Here is a 23,293-nt window from a genome sequence, read left to right on the forward strand (position 1 = left end):
TTGCTTCAAAAGATTCTTAAAAATACGTGGTGATTTTACTTCCTTTACAGAGGTTGGTAAACTGTTCCATAACCTACACGTTCTGATGAAATAGCTGTGCTCGAACTGCTTGGTTTTTGTTTTTGGTAGCGCGAAATTCATTGCCCCGGAATTCCTCAACTGACGGTCTTGCAATTGTGGTGTGAATTTGACGTACAGTTCAACATCTACATCAAACCTATCATAGATGCACCCATGCAAAAACATCAAATCTTTCATCTCGTGCCAATAGCAGATAGGAAGGAGTTGTAGCTTGACCAAACGTTCTCGATACGATGCAAGACTACCAGGCCAACCAAGAATGATTTGGAAGCCCTCCTTTGTACACCTTCCACATAACGAGTCAACTGGATGGATTGACCTGACCATGCTTCGCTGGCGTAATCAAGGTTGGATCGAACCAGAGCTACATAAAGAAGTCGCTTTGCCAAAGTGGAGAAGAACTTGTTGGAGTTACGTCGTAACAGGCCTAACATGGAATTTGCCTTCTTAACAGCCTTGATTGTGTGTTCTTTCCATGTTAGTGTGTTGCATACAATCAAGCCAAGGTCCTTCTGGCAAGACGAACTCTTCAAAGAAACGTCACCAAGTTGGTAAACAGTTTCCACACGATTCTTCTTCCTAGTGAAGGATACATTCTCACATTTGCCAACGTTAAACCGTAGATACGCCGATGTACTGGCGCGATGTAGGAGGTCGAGGCCATGTTGAAGTTTCTCCGCGTCGCTCTGGTCATTAACAGCTCTGTAACACTTGGTGTCATCGGCGTAGAGGAGCATGGAGCAGTTGGTTGAGACACTCTTAGGTAGATCATTGATGAAAATCACGAATAACAATGGTCCAAGAATAGAACCCTGCGGAACACCAGATAACACAGGAAGAGATTTGGAAAGTGCGCCTGCAACAGCCGTTCTTTGCGATCTGTCTGTAAGATAACTGGTGAACCAATCCAGAAGAGCGCCATTGATACCATAGCAATGTAATTTCTGGATAAGCAGCTTATGATCGACGCTATCGAAAGCCTTGGAGAAGTCTAGGTAAATTACATCTGTTTGCGATCCATGGTCTAGGGCTGACCCAATTTCATGAAGAAAACATAAAAGCTGGGTGACCGTTGACTTTCCTTTCATAAAACCATGTTGAGAATTATGGATGGCGGAAGATACATGACTGAGTACTCGGTTAAAGACACACCTCTCCAAGACTTTAGACAACACACTCAGTAAAGAAACCGGACGATAGTTGGAAACCAGTTCTTTATCTCCTTTCTTATATATTGGTACAACATGAGCGTGTTTCCATTGGGAGGGGAACTGCCCAAGACGCAATGATTTGTTAAACAGTTCACATAAGGAAGGAGCTACTTGATCAGCACATTCTTTTAAAATTCTGGCGGAAATGCCATCAGGACCAGAGGCTTTTGAAACATCAAGTTTACGTAACAAGGCTGCTACTTCAATTGGCGATATCATAATCTCACTTAACGAGAATTCGAACGAATTGTTTTGCGTTGGAATTGAACCACTGGTATGTGCATCAGGTTGAGTAAAGGAGGTGAAGAAAAAGTTATTGAACGCCTCAGCTTTTGCTTCATTCGTTGAGTATTTAACACTGTTATGGGTGACTATGTTCGGGATTGATCCTGATTTGGTTCTTGCCTTAATGTACGACCAGAAACGCTTCGAGTTGGTGTTCACTGAATGAGACACAGCTTCAACGTAGTCTCTATGTTTCTTGTCAATCATAGCCTTGACTTTGCGTCGTAGATTGCGATACTTCTCCCACGCAGGATTCGCAGTTGATCGAGTTCCACCATTACTAGCCAAAGCCTTTCTTCGAGCAGCATCTTTCTTGTGAATTAGATGTAACACTTCACCATCAATCCAAGGTGGACTATTGATGTCTCTAATTTTGACTTTGGGAACATGTTGGTCGACGGCTGCGTTAAATAGGTCCAGCCAACACTGCCAATCGTCATCGATGTTATCATTATCCAAGGCGCAATGGAAAGGAACAGTTTTTAATAAATTCCTCAAGCCAGGAAAATCAGCTTTCTTGTATGAGTAGCAAATCCGGTGTTGTTTTGGAGGTCGTTTGCATTTGGAAACGAGTTCGAATGCCACCAGAGAATGGTCACTTGGGAACAGCGAATCAGCTGAACTGATGACATCAAGGTGTCTAACGCTATCCGGATGGTTTGTGATAACCAAATCCAGTACATTGTTCGTATTATCTCCGGTACATCGTGTTGGTAAAAACACAACTTGACTTAAGAAATATTCTGTTAATAGATCACAAAAGTTAAGGTTTGTTCCAGTTGGCAAAGAAATATCGAGATTAGCCCAATCGATGTGAGGAAAATTGAAGTCGCCCAAGATTAATAGTTTCTTTCCGTACTCACGAGAGTTAACTTTGTCTAAGAAGGTCGTGAAGTCCCCAATAAAACCAGATGAATGAATATCAGGAGGCCGGTAAAACACAGCAACGATAAGATTTGGTGAATTCGACGATTCAATTTCAATCGCAACCATTTCAAGTTGATCAAGTTCCAAGTCGCAACGACGATATGAAGAACATTTATTGTTCACAGCAAGCAAAACTCCGCCACCTCTCCTGCCGTCTGAACGATCTCTACGGTAACAAGTATAAGGTAAACCAGCGGTGATCTCAGCGTCATGTATATCAGCATTAAGCCAAGTTTCCGTCACGGCCAAAATGTCAAAATCAAACACAGACATCAGTACCTGGAATTTGGCAAGCTTGCTTTGTAAAGAGCGCGCGTTTACTAAACCAAATTTTAACGAGTTTTGAGGCCGTCCAGGCCCGGGATTTGTTTCAATATCACCAGATAACAAAATAAACCACATTGAGAAAGATGCATGTATAAATAAACGACATCCGAGCATGATTTTTGTAGAATTGTCAAGGATTAGCGATTTGGCCGTTGACTTACGCACGCGACCGTTATTTTTAAAAACCATGATTTTCACCACTGTAGACTCCTTGGCCAAGAACAAAAGCTTGTGGTTGAACAATGACGTTAATGTTACGCATTCATAATGAGATAATCCAAGAAAAACAATATGGACATACAGAAAAAACAACAATTTATGGAAGTTTAAAAACATCCGCCTAACCGCCATCGTTGATGACGAATCATAAATTGTTTTTATAACAACCATGATTTTTTGAGATAATTATGCTAATTATGCTAATTATGATCATAAGGATCATCATAGTTGCCATTGCAACCATCATTTATTATCATTATTATGCTAATTTTGATTATGATCATCAAAAAGATCATAATGGTTGCCATTGCAACCATGATTTATGATGAATATTATGCTAATTATGCTAATCATGATCATAATGATCATCATAGTTGCCATTGCAAGCATAATTTTTTATGATAATTATGCTAATATTGACCATGATCATAATAAGGATCATCATGGTTGCCATCGCGACCATCACTTATTAGTATTACGCTAATTACGATCATGATGATCATAATAATGATCATGATTGCCATGGGATGGGAACCATAATTCATTACGCTAACTTTGATCATTATCATCAGAATGATCATCATAGTTGCCATGGCAATCATCATTTATTGAAATTATTATGCTATTTATGCTAATTATGATCATAATGATCATCATTGTTGTTATACCGATCATAATTTACTAATATTATTTTGCTTATTTTGATCATGATCATCATGATGATCATCGTTGTTTTCATAGCAACTATCATTAATTATAATTATTTTGCTAATTACGATCATAATGATGATAATAATAATCATGATTGCCATAGCAACCATAATTTATTATGATCATTGTGCTAATTATGCTAATTATGATCGTAATGATCATCATAGTTGCCATGGCAACCATGATTTATTGTGATTATTATGCTAATTTTGATCATCAACATAATGATCATCATGGTTGCAATAGCAACCATCAATTATTAGGATTATTATGCTACTTTTGATCCTGATCATCATAAAGATCATAATTGTTGGCATGGCAACCATGATTTATTGTGATTATTATGCTAATTATGCTAATTATGATCATAGAGAACATCATAGTTGCCATTGCAACTATCATTTATTAAGATTATTATGCTAGTTTTGATCATTATCATCATAAGGATCATAATGGTTCTCATGGTAATCAACGAACTTTCTGGTTGTTTAAGACAGAAAGTTTGTATTTTAATGAGAACGTCAGCAATTCAACTGTCATTTCGTAAACATTTTTGTAAAAGCGTTTCATAAACTTTGTGCAAAGAAAATAAAACGAGAAGAAACAAGATATATGAAGCATGACAGTTAGCAAAGATAAACGTGGATAGAGTCAAAACAAAGCCGTGTAAGAGGAATAATTCATAATCTGCAAGCTTATAAATGTTTTCAAAGACAAATGGTACGTGTTTACTCTGTTTATTTCGTATTGTTTTCGCGGTAAGAATGAGCCGTATTTTTATACTTTTGAGCTTTGTATTCCGTATATTTGTTAAATATGCAGCTTTTTATGCAAACGCATAAACCTGTGAAGGGCTATTACACCTTTGCTTTAACTTCAAAAAGTGTTTTTGAAAGTGTAATTTGAATTTTGGTATCAAAAATACATAATATATTTATAAAGTATACTGAAACTTTTAGCCCCCGGCGTTGACTGCAATTACGGAATAAAATAACATTTGAAGTTTTTTCTTTGTCTGTGTAGATTTTGTACTGTTTTAATCGTTTGAAACTTCGATTTTAAACCGTTACTTAATTGCTGGCATGGTATAATGCAGCAAAATTGAACGGGCAATGTTTACACGAGCTTTATGATTATTTTTGTATTGAATGATGGAAACTTTAAGACTGATTTGAGTTTTGTGTCATTTCATAATATAAGTTTAGGTCAGGCTAACTCAGGAAATTGTGTACTTGGTTTGAAATAGCGAGGGTTGCTGCATGCATGTACTTCTAGTTATGATGATATGGATCATCATAGTTGCCATTGCAAGCATCATTTATTATGATTATTATGCTAATTTTGACCATGATCATCATAAGGATCGTCATGGTTGCCATGGCAACCATCTTTTAATGTGATTATTATGTTAATTATGCTATTTATGATCACAATGATCATCATAGTTGCCATGGCAACCATCATTTATTATTATTATTATTATGCTAATTACCATCATGATTATCATAATAATGATCATGATTGCCATGGCAACCATTATTTATTATTTCCGATTTTGATCATTATCATAATAATGATCATCATGGTTGCCATAGCAACCATCATTTATTATGATTATTATGCTAATTATGCTAATTATGATCATATTAATCATCATAGTTGCTATAGCAACCATTATCTATTATGATTATTATGCTAAATATGCTAATTATAATCATAATCATTATCATTTTTGCAATAGCTACCATAATTTATTATGATTTTTTTTACTAATTATGCTAATTACGAAAATAATAATCATCATAGTTGCCATTGCAATTATAATTTATTCTGAATATTATGCTAATTTTGATCATGATAATCATAATGATCATCATGGTTGCTATTGCAACCATAATTTAATGTGATTATTATGCTAATTAGGCTAATTATGATCATAATGATCATCATTGTTGCCATAGCTAATATAATTTATTAAGATTATTATGCTATTTTTGATCATGATCATCATAATGATCATCATGGTTGCTACAGCACTTTTAATTTATTCTGATTATTATGCTAATTTTGATTATGATCATCATAAGGATCATCATGGTTACCATATCAATCATAATGTATTGTGATTACTATGCTAATTACGCTAATTATGATAATAATGATTTTCATTGTCGCCATAGCTAATATAATTTATTATGATTATTATGCTAATTTTGACAAGGATCATCATAATGATCATCATGGTTGCTATTGCAACTATAATTTATTCGGATTATTATGCATATTTTGATCATGATCATCATAATGATCATCATGGTTGCCATAGCAACCGTCATTTATTATGAATATTATGCTAGTTATGCTAATTATGATCATAATGATCATCATAGTTGTCATTGCAAAATATAAAAAATATAATGATATTTTAAACCAGTTAATTAATTAGTTATTTTTCCCGGCTATACTAAGCCATTCCCAATAATTCCGAAACTATTAGTATATTTACGTGCATCCACGTATAAATAGAATGATGCAATAAAAATAATTAACATATGACATGGGTGTTATTGTGGGGATCTGTAATAGATCTACAGGGATGATGAAATCGTATATACCTATTTACGGGTAGGCTCACTTGCATCAGTTGCCATTTGTGCTCAACTCCTGACTAGCCACCTTTGTTCTCCCCAAAGGGGTGTATGCGGTTATGAAGTATGGTTTGGCAGATGTTCAGGTTTGTATAATATCTCTACACTATGTGTGTGAGTAGTCCTGTCTTGAAAGGGTTATCTCAGCACCTGGTCTATGACTGATTGGATCTAATTGGAATTAGTCTACAGCTGCTCCTGATAAAGATCGTAATTGTTTACCGATTCTTGCTAGTTTATGCTACACTGCATGGAAGACACCGTATTCTAAGGTATTCACATGTGAATACTGGTAGGAATAAAACACATATTGCAAGCGTATTCCGACGTGGAATATTAGTGTGAATACGGCATCGTATTCTTAAGTATTCTAAAGGCTAATTTCTACTCCTGAAAACGAGCAGCGGATCGGATCGGAACGAAAGATAATTCGCGCGTGCGCCGTCTGTTGAAATTTTTTGCTTATATTGATCCGAAAGCGTCCGAGACCGGATAAAAAAAGTTCAAATAGTTTTAACTTTTTTTGATCCGATCCGAAATCACTTCATGGATCAGACCAGCTCGGAAAAAAATCCGATCCGATCCGCTGCTCGTTTTCCGGAGTGTAAATTAGCCTTAAGTGTGAATATGTGAATATGCACGTATTCCGACCAATATTCATACTTAGAATATCTCACTTCTCGCTTAATCCGTGTTTCTACAAGATAATTTCTGAAGCTGGCATTTGTTAAACTTTATTTTGAATGCTCAAAAATACAAGTGGAATTTTATAAATAACTTGGCGCAAAAAGCGCGCTTTCAAGTTAATAAATATTAATCGAGGATCGCGAATTCGCACATGTAAGAACGCTTTTTAGCGAAAATTAAATATGGGGCAGTCAAAAAGAGAATCAAGAACGCCAAGGGCTTACTAAAGTCTCCAAACTCTGGTCGCGGTTAAAGAGCATGCCAGCGAGTATTTGTATGCTACGATTCCCACGAAGAAAATGCGCAAAACACAAATGAGATTGCATGGCGAGATGTACACGGTACATTATGTTACTTGTTCACCAGTTTAAAATAATAACGAATATTAACCATATAACAAGGATTCATTTTTTACTGTCCAAATTTTGATCCCAACAAGCAAATTATACCGTTTGTGCGTATAAAGGGACCTCTTCGGTGAGTGACTGAATATTGTGTAGTTGAGTGCAATAGCCGGCCTATAGACTATACTCTATGGCCTAATAACCATGTGGTGAGTTCTCTACATTTCTTTCACGAATTACCTTATAAAGTATATGATAAAAAGTTATTGGGTTATGCGTTGACAGTCTGTGCGAATGTTTAAGCATTTATTTTCCTCCAAGCTTATCCATGAACAAAAATATCAATATGAACAAACATGATCTTCAGGTTGCCATATTAATTTGCATAACATATGCCATGATAAGATTATTTGAGATTTTGTACAGTTCTTAACAGATCATGTACATGTGATATTTTACAACATTTATACATCTATTATTTCAGTCTGTAATTAATCGCAAAATTAATTATCTAAATCATCAAAAATTGGTTGCATACAGTCTGCTATTAACTTGGAAGCTGTCATGACTTTCAATCGTTGGGCAGCTAGTTGGGATTGATACACCGTGCTATACACTTATTATTATCACAGCACTGCTGTTGTAGTATATATGAAACATCATTGCTCCTGGAGTGTCTCACACTTCTGTCTGTCTGTGTGTTTGTTCTGTCTGATTTTGATACCACATATTGAGGTCGTGGCATCCCAGGACGGCAGAATCTTTTAATAGACAAAGATATGGACGAAAGCTGTTGTCAATGGTGGAATCAGACCTGTGGCATGCCTGTTGTATAAACATTCAGAACAAATCATTCCATGGTTGCGAACTTTTGTATAGTTTCAATACATATGTACCGCCGATATATTTCTTTTTGTCTGCATCTTATTTTGTGCAACGAACTGAACATAGTTAAAACATTTCCAACTGAAGTTTGTAGGTGAGTTACAGTATTATTTATTTCATTTTTTATATCCGCATTTTTGCGCTGCTATTTCCTAGCTAGCGCCAGAAATGTCACCAAAATGATGGTAAATTTCTATTATTTCCAAAACTGTTCATGTTACATTGCTATCTTTATACAAAAACGAGAGATAAGCCACATAAAATTCACACTGGGCTTTATGCTGTATTTTTATACACATATGGGACTTGAATGTTAATCTTATAACATAGGAGCGTACAGGAGTTAAAATTTATACATTCAATACAAGGGTATGTTCGAGCGGATTAACAATGTATGACAAGGTCAAGGCATTGCAAAGGAGGAAAAATCCGATCAAAATTTGCCATTGAAAATCAGAAAATATAGGTCCTGGTCATGTGTTTATAAGTTTATTGGCGATCAAAGACACTAAATAAAGTCTTGATTTTCGATAATGTAATCTATATCGTCAAAAGCTGACACTAGCAGGCGATTGCAGTATCACAACAACTCATAGTCACACGTATTCACCTGTGAATACTCGGCTTTTCATGCAGTGTACGCCCAGAGATTTTGTGCTTCACACTGCCGAGACCCTCTCCAACGGATTACAGCCTCCAATGGTTTCCAAGTTATTATTTTTTTATTTCTTAAGCTATTATTATTTGTCAGATGTTAATCTAATTTGAAATACATATACCTGATTCACTGACAAGACCATCATTGATAGCTTCCTTCATTTCATTTATTATTTTCTTGTACATTGGCTTGTCACTAGACTGCTTCATGTATGACAAGATTTTGGGAATCCAAGTGTCAACCAGAGAAATCTTCATATTCTTGCAAAACTCTGCATCGTCGAAAATTCGGCAAATCTCCACTTTATATATATAAGCAAAAAAAAACATTTTCAAACACCTGTGTAAAAATCTACAGGACATTGATTCATTTACTGCTGTGAAATGAGCTATGTACCAATTACAGTATGTAAAGGTACTGAATATTTCCAAACACATTTAATATTTATTCAATTCAACTATTCTGCAATATAGTTAACTATATGCATAAACATCAAATGAAAGCGTATTACATACAACATTTTCTGAAATATACAAATATATCTTCCCCAAACTGTTGTTCTCGACCATCATTTGACATGACAGTAAAACAGTGCATGCAACAGCAAGAAAACTTACATGTGCTGGTTTAAGGAATACAGGGTAACTTTTTATGAAACCTTAAATAGTATCCGTCCCAGCCAATATTGTCGCATTAAATTCTTTACCACTTCATGGTCAACTTTTCCTGCTCGACAAACTTTTCGCAGTTGACCAACCTTGTGTTTCATTGCATCTTTTTGTTTTGCATCGAATGAGGGCACATCAAGCCAAGGATGATCGGTTTTCTGCTTCTTCTGAACTTGCACTTCTGAAGTTTCCTTCTCAATATCAGCCAATAACAATGATCAAATAAACAAAATTGTCAAAGCAGAAAAAAATTATTTAGTTTGACTGCAGCTTACATCAGTGGGGAAATATTTGAAAATGATTTTACTCGGGCTAATATGTATGACAGTTTGTACACAATACTGTAGGTGCGGTAGTTAAATTGCGGGGATAGGTAATAAAAATATTTATAGAATTATCACTTTATAACGACTTCGTTGTATAGATGAAATAATGGCAACTTTCGGAACTTAATAATCGTTACTATTATACTTTTCTTTTTCAGCCTGCGACTAAACGCGGTGTATGCGATTGTAGATGCAAATTTGATACTGGATCTGACCCCCATCACTAATAATGTGTTAGGCTACTTCAATTAAGTATAAAGGCATACTTTGAGAAATACTGATTAATCATATTATAGCCTGGTGTCTTAACTCCGCGAACCGATAATGGTTTAGTAGAAATCTTTCGCTAAACCTTCCGTGGTTTATTAAGGGATGGTTTGATCACTAATAAAACATCGTCAAGTGATGTCATCTGGTTTTATGCTGAAAGTTATGCATAAACCTTGTAGAGGACAGACACTTAAAATCAGTAATTTGTTAAACAATTAATATTAATCACACATTAAAAATTATATATGACCGCATGGAAATGATGTGATGCATATAACGTGGTAGCTGTGGAAGCCAAATAATCCAGCTTACCCTGCCTAATCCATTTATTTTGTAATGATCGAATTTTTGCCCGTCGGAACTACAGGATACAGAATAGGTCTTCACCCACTGATTATAATTACGGCGACTTTGTGTGACAATCCCTCCGACAACATCTTTCTTGCCGAGGTCAATTTGAATCCATTGGTCGTGGTCATTTTTCCGTGCAGACCAGGAAGCTGCCTCATCTATATGACCGTGTGTGTCGACTTATCCACATTCCCAAAACTTGTTGCTGTTATCTGGGAATCGTTCTATTTTCCATGCCTAAAACGACCGCTTCACAAGGCACTAGACGAAAGGACGATAACATTGAAACCTTGATGCTTAAATAATATAAATATACAGATTATATCAGATATATACAGATTGCAAATAATATACAGATTTAATCATTGTGATTTGTCTTCAGTATGTGGGCTAATAATTAGTATTAATTATTCTATCTTCTGGCACCAAAACACCATGGAACCCATCATCAACAAAAATCAAATGATAATGCATATAATTTTGCTATATATTGCTCCTCCAAAATTGAAATCAGTCAAGGTACAGCGCTATTTCAATTGATTTTGTGAAAGTTTTACTGGGGGTTAACATAGAATTTTATCACATTTCCATATAGGGGAATTACTGAATAAAAAAATCCTACCAGTCCTAATATAACATAATAATAAACTGAACATATACCATGTAGCCTGCAATATTTAACTTGCCTGGTATGCCAGTCAATCAAATCCATGTATGGTAAAGCGATGGATGGAGGTGTAGTCAGTGATAAGAGAAAGGTAACAATTGTTAGCAACTCTTGGGTTGCCATAATTTATTTGATTTAATATTGAGTTACAATTTTATACAATAGTAGATTATTGTCCTGGGTTGTGAGGCTATCAGCATTGTGATATCCCAGGTTCGTGCGTACAGCTGGGCAGTGGGCAACATTCCTTAGTGAACGTGCGGGAAAACATTCCTTAGTGAACAAAAATTGTATTTCAGTGAATTGCTAGAACATACCTGAAGAACTGCTATAAACTTCAATTCTCAAAGATATGTTGCCGTACCAATTCGACTGTATATTCAATAGAATATCTACAATTGAGATTACAAGAACATCACTATCACACAATTGAAACTATAATTGTAGATGAATCACAGAGGGCCTAAACTTTATAGTAACAGCATGTATTTTGTGAACTAAACCACTGCAACCAGTTTTCGTTTGCATTTTGTGCAATATTTTAAGGTTTAGGCGGCGTTGATGTGTATATGCACTTTCTCATTCCTGACCGGTGTAGATCAGGGCCGTAGCTAGACCGCTTAATTGGGGGGGTGTATATTCATATATTCATGTTTATATACCATAGGAACAATAGCATACAAAAGAAATCATTCGGGCATAAGACGAATAAATGAATATGCACCCCCCCCAATTAAGCTTCTAGCTACGGCCCTGGTGTAGATTAATCTCGGACGTTGGAGTCCGACTTTTTTAAAATTCTGATAACTCTGCAAATGCGCGAGCAAAAAACACAAAAATACCACCAAATTATAACTTGAGAAAAGTACTATAACCCAATCGCTTCTGTTATAATCCGGAAATTAAAAAATATTTCTGTTAACCTAACACCGCAGTGGAGCTGTTAAAATTATATCAAATAACAAGGTGATGACAACCGGAAATATGACTCACCTTTGGAATTTCGTTATTTTCTCGGTTATTTTCTTTCTTTTCGTCTTTTAACCGTTGTAAATGCTCTAGTTATCCTCCTGATAGTTTTTAAGTCAGGATGGGCAAAAAACAAGAAAAATATCGATTTTTCTGAATTGTTATTGTTTATAGCGAGACGCCTTGCTCACCGCACGCACAAGCGGTTTTCGCATGAGATTAGAGGTGTCAAAGACTTAACGTTGCCTACCCCTTAGTGGTAAAATAAGCTCATAAATCCATTTCTCGGGTAAAATTGTCCCTAGAAGTCATACACTTGGCCTTTTTGGAGCGAATTTTTTTCCGATTTTTTGTCAAATTTTCGCTAATATGGTGATAATTATATGCAAATTTTCGGATTTTCCATTTGTAAACACGTTTGTTGGAAATACCACTACAAATCGCCAAAAACGACTGTATTTCAAGCAAAATAGATGGAAATATTGCACTTCTGAAGAGCGAATCAGCACCATATCGATCTAAAAAAACATGTATCCACTGAGGACAATTTTTTCTTCAAAGTGGTCTCATATTTATTAAATTTGGTGAAGTATTAGCACAGTAATCACAAGTTAAAATTAGCGCACCACTTTAAATTGTCATTTGATCGGACAGCTAACTGAGAAGATCCCTTAAACATCGAGAGTACTTCATCAACAAGAGCCTGTCCTGTTTGAGAAGGTGCGAGAACTTCTTGGGTGTTGGTTACTCCTTGCTCCGTTGGAAGTTCAATTCTGTTGTATGAGGACCGCACTTGTGGTTGATGTGGCGAAAGAATGAAGATTGTCCGTTGGATGTGCTTTTGTATTAGAGACGGACCACATTTAGCCATGGGCCAAAATCGAATGCATAGAGAACCGGAAATTGGCGCAAAATTGACACATGCATGGGACTCGAACCCCTTCCCCTGAAAAGGAGCTACCAGATGTGTTCTTTGTGCGGCCAGGAAAAGCAGAGAAGCTACAAGGAAAAGCAAACGACTGGCAGACAATACAACACAACACAAACAAAACACACAAACGACAACCCACAATCCAACAACCCAACAACCCACTAACTGTGTATCTGAAACGACAAAAAATATGGTGAGTTGTTCCTAGAAAACTAAAATCATACACTTGTTAGCGTGAAGTAAAATTGTTGGCTAAGGGTCTAACTGAGGGCAGGGACTGGGGCGGCTTTCTTTGGGTGGTATACTGAAACACTACACTAAGATCGTCTTTGTCTGAAAAATACAAAAAAATCATTTAGTACCTCCCTAGAAAAAAAAGCAACACAATTAAAACAAACAGGTAGCCGATTTTCCAGATAGGGGGGAGTTTCTTAACTAACAGAAGGGGCATGGGAACTAGATCTATTAGACAAATATTTATACATACCTTGATCCTGCCTAAAGAAAGAACTAACTTACCTGAAAAAAACGGTCGCAAACAATATGTTTTATAGCCTGTAGGCTCTTTCATAATTCAGCAAAAATAAGACAACTTGATTGGTTTTTTCCGTACACGGGTCAATTTGTCATTGGTCAATTTTTGTACTCCACGATTAGTTCAATAAAAACAAATCTGATTGGTCAATCTGTATTCCAAATTTGATCCCCTTTCCAACTAACCTAACCTTTGCAAACTAGTTGATTGCACAACAATTGTTCGATTTCACACGTTTTGGAACATATTCCAAGCCAATATATGACAGTATATGAGTGTATTTGTTCGAATATTTTTCTCATCAAGTTCACAATCATCAGTGCAATCGTTATTTAAATGCTTTTTTTCCACCAGCTTTATAACCCCATCAAACATGAAAGTCGGAACTTAAATGCAAGTAAATCTTTCAAACTGTTGCAGCATTTCAATTCTGTGGTACATTTAACTACTGAACCTTTCAGAATATTGTCAAATTGGGCATGGCATGGAATAATAGTAAATATAACAAACTGACAAACTCGCAAATGTAGTAAATTTCAAGGATAAACATTGCAAATTTCAGTGGCAATATGGCGTTTTACGATACTCGCTCATAAAATGGAGTTCCCCTTCAACCAAGTTGTATACGACATTGACGATTTGTAAATAGCTATTCACAGCTATGATATTCACGCGTAATATGACCCTTAGGTCTCATTCGAGCTTGCCGTAAGCACCCGCTTAGCAATATTATCGCTTATAAAATGCTATTTTCCCGATTTTTTTGCACATCCTACCTAAACAATTAATCAGAATTATAACAGTATGATAACATGTAAAATTCAGACATTTTAAAGACAACAGAGAAGCAAAAAAGCGAAAAAATATGGAATTTCTAAAGTATATGCTTGCTATCGGTGAGTGATTTGAGTAACAAGGCAACCTATTATTTTGATTCTTGTTTTAACTTTTAATTCAAATGCAGGTTACAACTATATGCTGCTTGGAATATGCTATTTTAAAAATCGTTTCCCCCCCTATCGTGTAGTGCTATTCCGGGGCCTTTAGGCCAAATACTTGCTGAGATCTTCAATATTTTGCTTCTCCCGACAATAATGTGGGGAGTAATAGGGGCCAGACGGGAATTAGATATTATAGTAATCATACATCATAATTGTTGGAAAAATTATTCCCTGTGATATATCTTGATAGGAAAATGTATAAAAACGAATAATAACATGTAAAATTCAGACATTTTGAAGACAATCGAGAAGAAAAAAGCGAAATAATATGGAAGTTCTAAAGTATATGGGTGAGTGATTTGATATAACAAAGCAACCTATTATTTTGATTCTTGTTTTCACCTATAATTCAAATGCAAGTTATAACTATATGCTGCTTGGAATATATTTTAAATAATCGTTTCAACCGCTATCGTTTAGTGGTATTCCGGGGTCTTTAGCCCAAATACTTGCTGAGATATTTGATGTTTTGCTTCTCCCGGCAATAATTATTGTCGGGAGTAATAGGGACCAGACGGGAATTAAATATTATAGTACTTGTATATCATAATTGTAGGAAAAATTATTCCCTTTGGTTCCTATTCAGCCATTACATCTTCTTGTGCAAGAGGGAGAAGCTTTCAAGAAGGAGAATTCCACTCTCCACCTCGTTCAGAGAGGGTCTGCAGATTTGAAGAGCTTGCCACCAGAATGTGATCACTCAATCTCTACCAATGGTTTGGTTATATTGATCTTTAATGGCCCTGAACCTTTGTTTTGCATAGAATCATCAGTCATTAACAGAAGACTCCATGCGTTGGCAAAGACGGCATTCAAATGTTTCAGCCTGTTCATCACATCCTTCAATGAGCAGTAATCTGAGTAACTCTGACAGTAATAGAGGACACAAGGCATCTTTCTTGTATGTAACATGACCAACTCAAAACCCAAATATTCATATACTAGTCACTAGTCTGTGTTTTACTGTAATCAATATATAGTTCATCAAAGAGAATCTTTTTCCGCAGGAGATTGTTGTCTTTGCTGACAAGCGTTCTGAGAAGTTGTTTTAAATTATTTTTTCTGATGTGTCCAACGATCCTGTGATAACTTCATGTGGAGTAAGTTTAAATTTTCTTTCAACGGCACACCCTCTTACCATATACTTGAGCATGAAAAAAACATGTATCTTGTTTTGTTAGTTCATGCATCTTGTTCTTCCAACTTTGTTGACAGCTCACTTATTATTTGTGTTTGGATAAATTTTTCTAGCATTCATTCTGTCATAGCTGTGTTCTTCTTCACAAGGGAGAACATTGTCCTGTTGACAACAGTAACCTGGTTGTTGTTGTTTCGAACTTGGCGGTACGATATATTGACATGACATGTTCATTCTTTAATTGGATATCGGTTGTGCAAATTGAAGTCCAACTCTCAAACATCTCTAAATCATTCACACCTTAAACCACGTTCATTCAGGTGTTGGAACAGATTGGTGAGTTATTAGTTCATTGTAAATATGACTGTATGCCTTCTGCAACAGATGAAAGAAAATATGAAGTCAATTCTGCAGGTAAAATATTGTAGTTTAAAACTACTAATTGCTTATAATATTAATTATAAACATTTCTGTTATACAGGTTGCCCAGTCAAAGAAAAACTGAATTCAAGCAGTAAGTGTCAGCATTTAAATTATCAAACACCAGCAAAGACCTCAAAGTGCCCTTGGATTCACATCTAATAATTCTGTTGTTTTCCAGGGAACATGAACAAAGCTGTCAGAATGCTCTAATGCAATGTCCTAACAGCACTCGTTTTCCTGCTGTTTTGAAAATGGTACATGTTTTCTGTAATAAACACTACTTATTATTAAATAATATAATAATATTATTTTAATGTATATATATATATATATAATATATATATATAATATATATATTTATATATATATTATATATATATAATATATTATATATATATATATATATATATATATATATATAGACACGGACAGTAATAGCTAAATATAGACTTGATATTGATTAAGGGATTGATTGACATTAATTGGGGGGGGGTCTAGTTATGTAAGAGATATAGAAACATACATAGAGAAAGCGTAAGAAACAAGCAAAATTACATTGGCGACGAAGACTACACTGCATGAAAAGCGCCGTATTCCAAGGTATTCACATGTGAATACGGGTGTGAATAAAACACATATTGCAAGCGTATTCCGACATGGAATATTAGTGTGAATACGGCATCGTATTCTTCAGTATTCTAAGTGTGAATACGCCGTGAATATGCCGCGTATTCTGACCAATATTCACACTTGGAATATCTCACTTCTCACTTAATCCGTGTTTCCTCAAATAAATTCATCAGCTGACATTTTTAAACTTTATTTTGAATGCTGAAAAATTGAAGTGGAATTTTATTAAATAATTGGCGCAAAAACCAAAAAGCGCGCTTTCGAGTTTAATAAACATTGAACGAGGAGATCGTGCGTTTGTGGCTGTAAGAAATCTTTTTGGCGCTTATAAATAAGGGAAGAGAGTGAAGGATGCCAAGGGCTTGGTAAAGTCTGGAAACTCTGGTCGCAGTTAAAGAGCATGCCGGCGAGTATTTGTATGCTACGATTCCCACGAAGTCTGATGAAGAAAATGCGCGAAATAGAAATGAGATTGCATGGCGCGATTTCCACAGCACCTTATGTTCGCTAATAAGTGTAAAATGATAACGAATATTAACCGTATTTGAAGGATTTTTTATTGTTCAAAACCGAAAACGCATATACTGTTTGTGCGTAAGGGACCTCTTCGGTGAGTGACTAAATATCGCGCAGTTGAATTCAATAGCCGGCCTATAGACTATACCCTATGACCATGTTGGGAGTAATCTCAACATTTTATTAACAAATTACCTGGTGATAAGAGGTTAATGGGTTATGCGTTCGCAGCCTGTGCGAATGTTTAGGCATTTATTGTCCCTCAATTCTGTCCATTAAGGAAAATATCAATATGAACAAACATGCATAATCTTTAGGTTGCCATGTTAATTTGAATAGCAGTCATACACATTGCAATGGTAGGTTTATCCACAGTTAATGTGTTTTATCAAGGTTGATCAAATGCAATACTAAGATTTCAGTCAATTATTTAAATTTTATACAGTCCTTAACAGATCATGTACATGTGATGGGTTACAACATTTCACATTTTATAAAATATTATTGGAACATCACAAATTGTTCAAAAATATGTAGCAAAAACACAGCCTATCATGAACTTCTACTAAGCTGTTATGATTTTCAATCTTTCATCAGCTGATTGTTAATTTATAAGCAATGTTTTTTAGTATATATGAAACATTGCTCCTGGAGTATGTCAGAAATTATACTTAATAGTAAATTGTTGAGCAAAGCAAGTGATGTTTTTTCACTTGGTAAGATATTAAAAACTATAGGTGAGCAGATAATGAATCAGGAACTTCTTTCACTGGGTGAAAAATCCTCTTCATCTTTAGCAAAGTTAAGGCCAACTCTTTTGGGAATTTTCTCAATCTTGCAACCCCTGATGGCTAAAAACAATTAAAACCACCTTAAAGCAATTATTGAACAAAATACATATAAACTTTCTTAAGCTATAATAGATTATTATCCGAAAGGTTAATGATAATGGTAAAAGCTGATGTTGCATGCATGGCCATTTGTTTTTATTGTTGTGCATAGAATTTATGCAGTGTAATGAAATTATAATATTCCTAGGAGAATGTATATGTACAATGTACAATGTACACACCATTCATATAATTTGGAAGCTAATCAATTAGGGTAAAAATGGAAACAAATTCTTCCATGAACTTAAAGCTGTATATACACATAGCTACTCCTAGTATGCAAACATCGAGAAGCTGTAGTAAACTCATCTACACTTTAATGGTATATTCTTTAAGTATTGTGATTATAATTTATGTACGGAAAAGTAATTGCAAAAAATCAGTAAACAGTCTCAGTTATAAATTATGATGAGGGCAATGTTAAAAGGCTTCACTTAAAAACACAGTCTAGCATGAACTTCTAAGCTGTTAAGATTTCTGTCTTTGGGCAGCTGGTTGTTAAGATTCCTATCTTTTGGCAACCAGTTCAATAGCTATTCTGTGGTAAATATTAGTGTAAATATAATTCATATATGCTAAAAGGAAAAATATAGGCCATTATTTTGTTAAAAAATATGTATTATATATAACTAAAAAACACAGTCTGGCTTTGATTTCTAAGCTGTTAAGATTTCTGTCTTTGGGCAGCTGATTGTTAAGATTTCAATCTTTTGGCAATCAATCATTAGCTATTCTGTGACAATTATATAACAATATATATCTATAATATATAAATTTTGCCTAAAATATAAAAAACCCTCATGAAATGCACCAATGCACCTCATTTCAATGCATCTTGAAACGTCTATCTAAGGGTTATGTTATGTTAAAGTTATGATTACAGCAGCTTTCTGAATATTTGTGGTAGGTAAGAAAGTAATGTCCCTTTTCAGTATTGGCAAACTTTTAAATTTTGTTTGTGTTGAGTATGGCTTTGAAATGGCAAACATTTGTACCTACTATAATTAGTGTGTGATGGAGGTAGGATTGATGAAAACCATCATACAATTTATTTATTTACAAGCAGGTACAGTTAGCTGTGTACAAATTAGCTACAATAAACACAATCGTAATCTATTTATATTAATAAAAACAAAAAAAGTGATGAGCCCAGCCGTAAAAGCGTTGGCCTCGCACTATTGTTGTTGTGTTGTGTTGTTTCAGGACTATAGTATGACATAACTCTTGTTATTATTAAATAACTTACCTGATTTTAGCGCCGCCACAAGAATTATTTTGGGGCATCGCGAACATCTTTAACAATTCAAAGTTGAACAGCTTGAACTTCTGTTGAAACCACGCATTATATATAAGCGCCCTGGTTGAAACCAATTGACATTTGTGCCATGTTATCGTTTTGTAAACACAAGTGGACAACTGTAGGGAACTGACAACTTTTGCGAGGAATCATTTAAAGACATTTATTTGTTATTGTTATACGACCTCCGAATTTCGCCATTTATTCGCAATTTCGCCGCAATTCCTTGGCGCAAAAATTGTCACTAACATGTCGAAGAGGAAATTTCCCAAAGGAAATTTCCTACGATTTCCCAACACTGAACTGTATATATTACGGATGCTTTTGACGATACAGAATCATCAACTTTCTACCCATGTGTTTACGTATCCAAGCAAAAATAAAAGTATTTTTTTATATATAACTTCTTTTACACAGGTAATTAAAGAAATTGATGGATATTTCTCTTTTTATACAGCTTTTTTACGACTTACGAGGCTACTCAGCGCTCATCGACTGAGGATATACGATACTCGACATCCCTGCGGCAGCAAAAAAATTAATCAAATAAAAATCATCGTGCGTTTGGTAACATTTATTCTCTTTATTGTCTGTCGCCTAAACAAATCAAGTGCAATTTCAATTTGTGACCGTGATGAGAAGAAATTCTGGACAACAGTTGACACCGGCATTGAACTGAAACAATCTTTGCCTATTCCGTGGTATATAAACGCATTTCCTGCAATATTTACACAATATAACTCGTTGATTATCCCGTATTCATGCGTACAATCACATTTTGTATGCCGAAGTGTGAATACTTGGTCTTGAAAAATATTCACAGAGTATTCGAAGGTATTCTAGGTCAGAATACGCGGTGTGTTTTATTCACAGGTATTCACATCGGAATACCCCCAATATTCCGAGGATATTCACAGTGAATATCTGTGAATACGTGTGAATATGGACCATATTCGAACTCATATTCGCACGTATTCACCTGTGAATACGCGGTTTTTCATGCAGTGTAAAACAAGTGATTAAAACATATTATAATGGGGACATATCTCGCGCCTATGCCACCGTTTGACCCTGATGCTGACGCGGGAGGAAATATAGCGGCTAAATGGCGTACCTGGTTAGCAGATTTCAAAATATTTCTAACGGCGAGCGAAATTACAAACAAGACACGCCAACGAGCATTACTTTTATACCAAGCAGGACAGCGAATACGGGAAATCTTTCGACACTTTCCAGACCCTGGTAACGATGACGACTTCAATAAAGCGACGGAACTTCTCACCGAATACTTCGAGCCTCAAAAAAATCGATTATACGAAGTCTACAAATTTCGACAAGCACAACAGAGCGACACGGAAACGATAGATCAGTACCACACGCGTCTACGAACGCTGTCAAAAAACTGTGAGTTTTCAGATGTAAAGTTCGAAATTATGGTACAAATTGTTATTGGAGGAAAGTCAAGTCGCGTGCGTAAACAAGCGTTGCGAGACCCCAAGTATGTTTTAAAAGATCTTCTGCTCGCAGCCAGTTGCGAAGAAATAAGCAAGACGCGAGCAGCTGACATTGAAGGACATTTAGACAGCTGCAATATTCAAGCAGTTAAAACGCCGACCGTGAAACAAACAAAACACAAGACATCCAATAAGACATGTTTTTACTGTGGCTGCAGCTACCCTCACACCAACAAACCGTGCCCTGCCAAAAACAAGACATGTGCCAATTGTGGTAAATTAAACCATTTTGCTAGCCAGTGCCGCAGTAGCAGCAAGCGAGAAAATAGACAAACTGGTAATCCACGCGAAGACCTACGACCAGTCAACAACAAACAAAAACATCCGCAAACGTCAATTTCTCTCAATGGACAAAGAGTAAAAATGACCATTGATACGGGGTCAAGCATAAATGTAATCGATAAACACACGTTCCAACAACTGCGTGATATCCGACTTCAGCCAACATCCGTGAAAGCATATCCCTTCAATTCCACAACACCTGTGAAGATGGAAGGAAAATTCCGCGTTTTAGCAGAGTCGAAACACAAATTCATGGGTAGCTACCATATTTGTTACTTCTGACGACGGCGGTTGTTTACTTAGTTCTGAAACTGCACAAGAACTTGGGCTCGTAAGTCTTCATTTAAATCAGATAAACAAGGAAACAGAACGTTAAAAAATCACACCAACAACGAGCGATAAAAACCTCGCACGCATCCTAGATAAACATGGCCCTGTGTTCCGTGGACTTGGGAAACTAAAGAACAAACAAATCGAATTAGTTATCGATGAAACCATTTCACCAGTTGCACAACCGCAGCGCCGAGCACCGTTCCATTTACGCGGAAAAATTGAAGATGAAATACGCAGATTAGAACGGGATGACATCATTGAGAGAATTCCTGAAGGAGTTGCAACGGAGTGGGTTTTCCCCGTCGTCGTCGTCCCAAAGCGTGACGATAAGATTCGATTGTGCGTAGATATGCGAGTAGCAAATACAGCTATTCAGAGAACTAGACATCCCATACCCACTCTAGAAGCTGTCTCTATTGAGCTTAACGGAGCTCGGTTTTTCTCTAAACTTGACCTAACTCAAGCCTACCATCAACTGGAGCTGAACGCAGCATCTCAGGGAATAACAACTTTCTCCACTCATCTCGGCTTATACCGCTATAAAAGATTAAACTACAGCACAAATGCTACAGCGGAACTCACCCAACACACCCTACAGGAGACATTACAAGGAATTCAAGGAGCTAAAAACATCGCAGATGACATCATCGTGTTTGGAAATACTCGAAAGGAACATGACCAAGCGTTAGAAGAAGTACTTAGACGTCTGCAAGAGAGTAACCTGACTCTCAATCTACAAAAGTGCAAATTCCTCAAAAAGAATCTTGAGTTCTTTGGACTGGTATTCACAGAACAAGGTGTTAGTCTAGACCTCAAGAAAGTTGACGCTTTCGCCAATCAAAACCACCAACAACAGTCGGTGAAGTGAGAAGTCTATTAGGAATGGCTAACTACAGCGCTAAGTTCATCAAAAACTATGCGACCATTACAGAGCAACTCAGAAAGTTGACCCAAAAAAACGCTCGTCTTACATGGACGACAACACACCAGAAAGCATATGAAGACCTAAAGAGTGCTCTGACTAACAGTCCAGTTATGAGCCATTTCGATACATCCAAAGAAACCTCAATCCTGGTGGATGCAAGTCGCGTTGGTTTATCTGCCATATTGACGCAAAAAGATCCCAAAACAAACGAAGACAACACCATCGCTTATGCCAGCCGAGCATTATCCCCAGTAGAACAACGGTACTCACAAACCGAGAGGGAAGCCCTCGTGTGGGGCATTGAACATTTTCACCTTTACCTGTTCGGTGCACCTTTCAACCTAATTTAGTTAGATGTTGAGCTTCGTACCTGGGAAATCGATATTTGTTTTGTGTGCGAAACATGGTTGCACGACAAGATACCATCACACTAATATGCCCAAATAATTTTTCAATCATCAGAAAAGATCGCTGTGATGGCCGAAATGGAGGAGGTGTTGCTATAATTTATCGGAAAGATTGGAAGTGTTAGCCTCTAAATTTCCGAAATAATTTGGAATGCATTTGGTGCGAAATTGAGACGACAAATAGCAAATACTATGTTGCAGCCGTGTACCACCCCCCGGATCCGACATATCAAGAAA

The 23,293-nt window shown here is 36.1% G+C and overlaps 1 protein-coding gene across 1 annotated transcript; it reads left to right on the forward strand.

The window, feature by feature from the left end:
- The first annotated feature begins 20,629 nt into the window (after window positions 1–20,629).
- On the forward strand, window positions 20,630–22,592 carry LOC114541657. The gene is made up of 2 exons (XM_028561453.1): window positions 20,630–21,647; window positions 21,814–22,592. Exons 1-2 carry the CDS (start codon window positions 20,630–20,632, stop codon window positions 22,590–22,592), a joined length of 1,797 nt encoding a protein of 598 aa, XP_028417254.1.
- The last annotated feature ends 701 nt before the right edge of the window (window positions 22,593–23,293 follow it).

This window comes from Dendronephthya gigantea, unplaced genomic scaffold (genome assembly GCF_004324835.1).
Source record: "Dendronephthya gigantea isolate DGI-Jeju-01 unplaced genomic scaffold, DenGig_1.0 000300F, whole genome shotgun sequence".
Lineage (NCBI taxonomy): Eukaryota > Metazoa > Cnidaria > Anthozoa > Malacalcyonacea > Nephtheidae > Dendronephthya > Dendronephthya gigantea.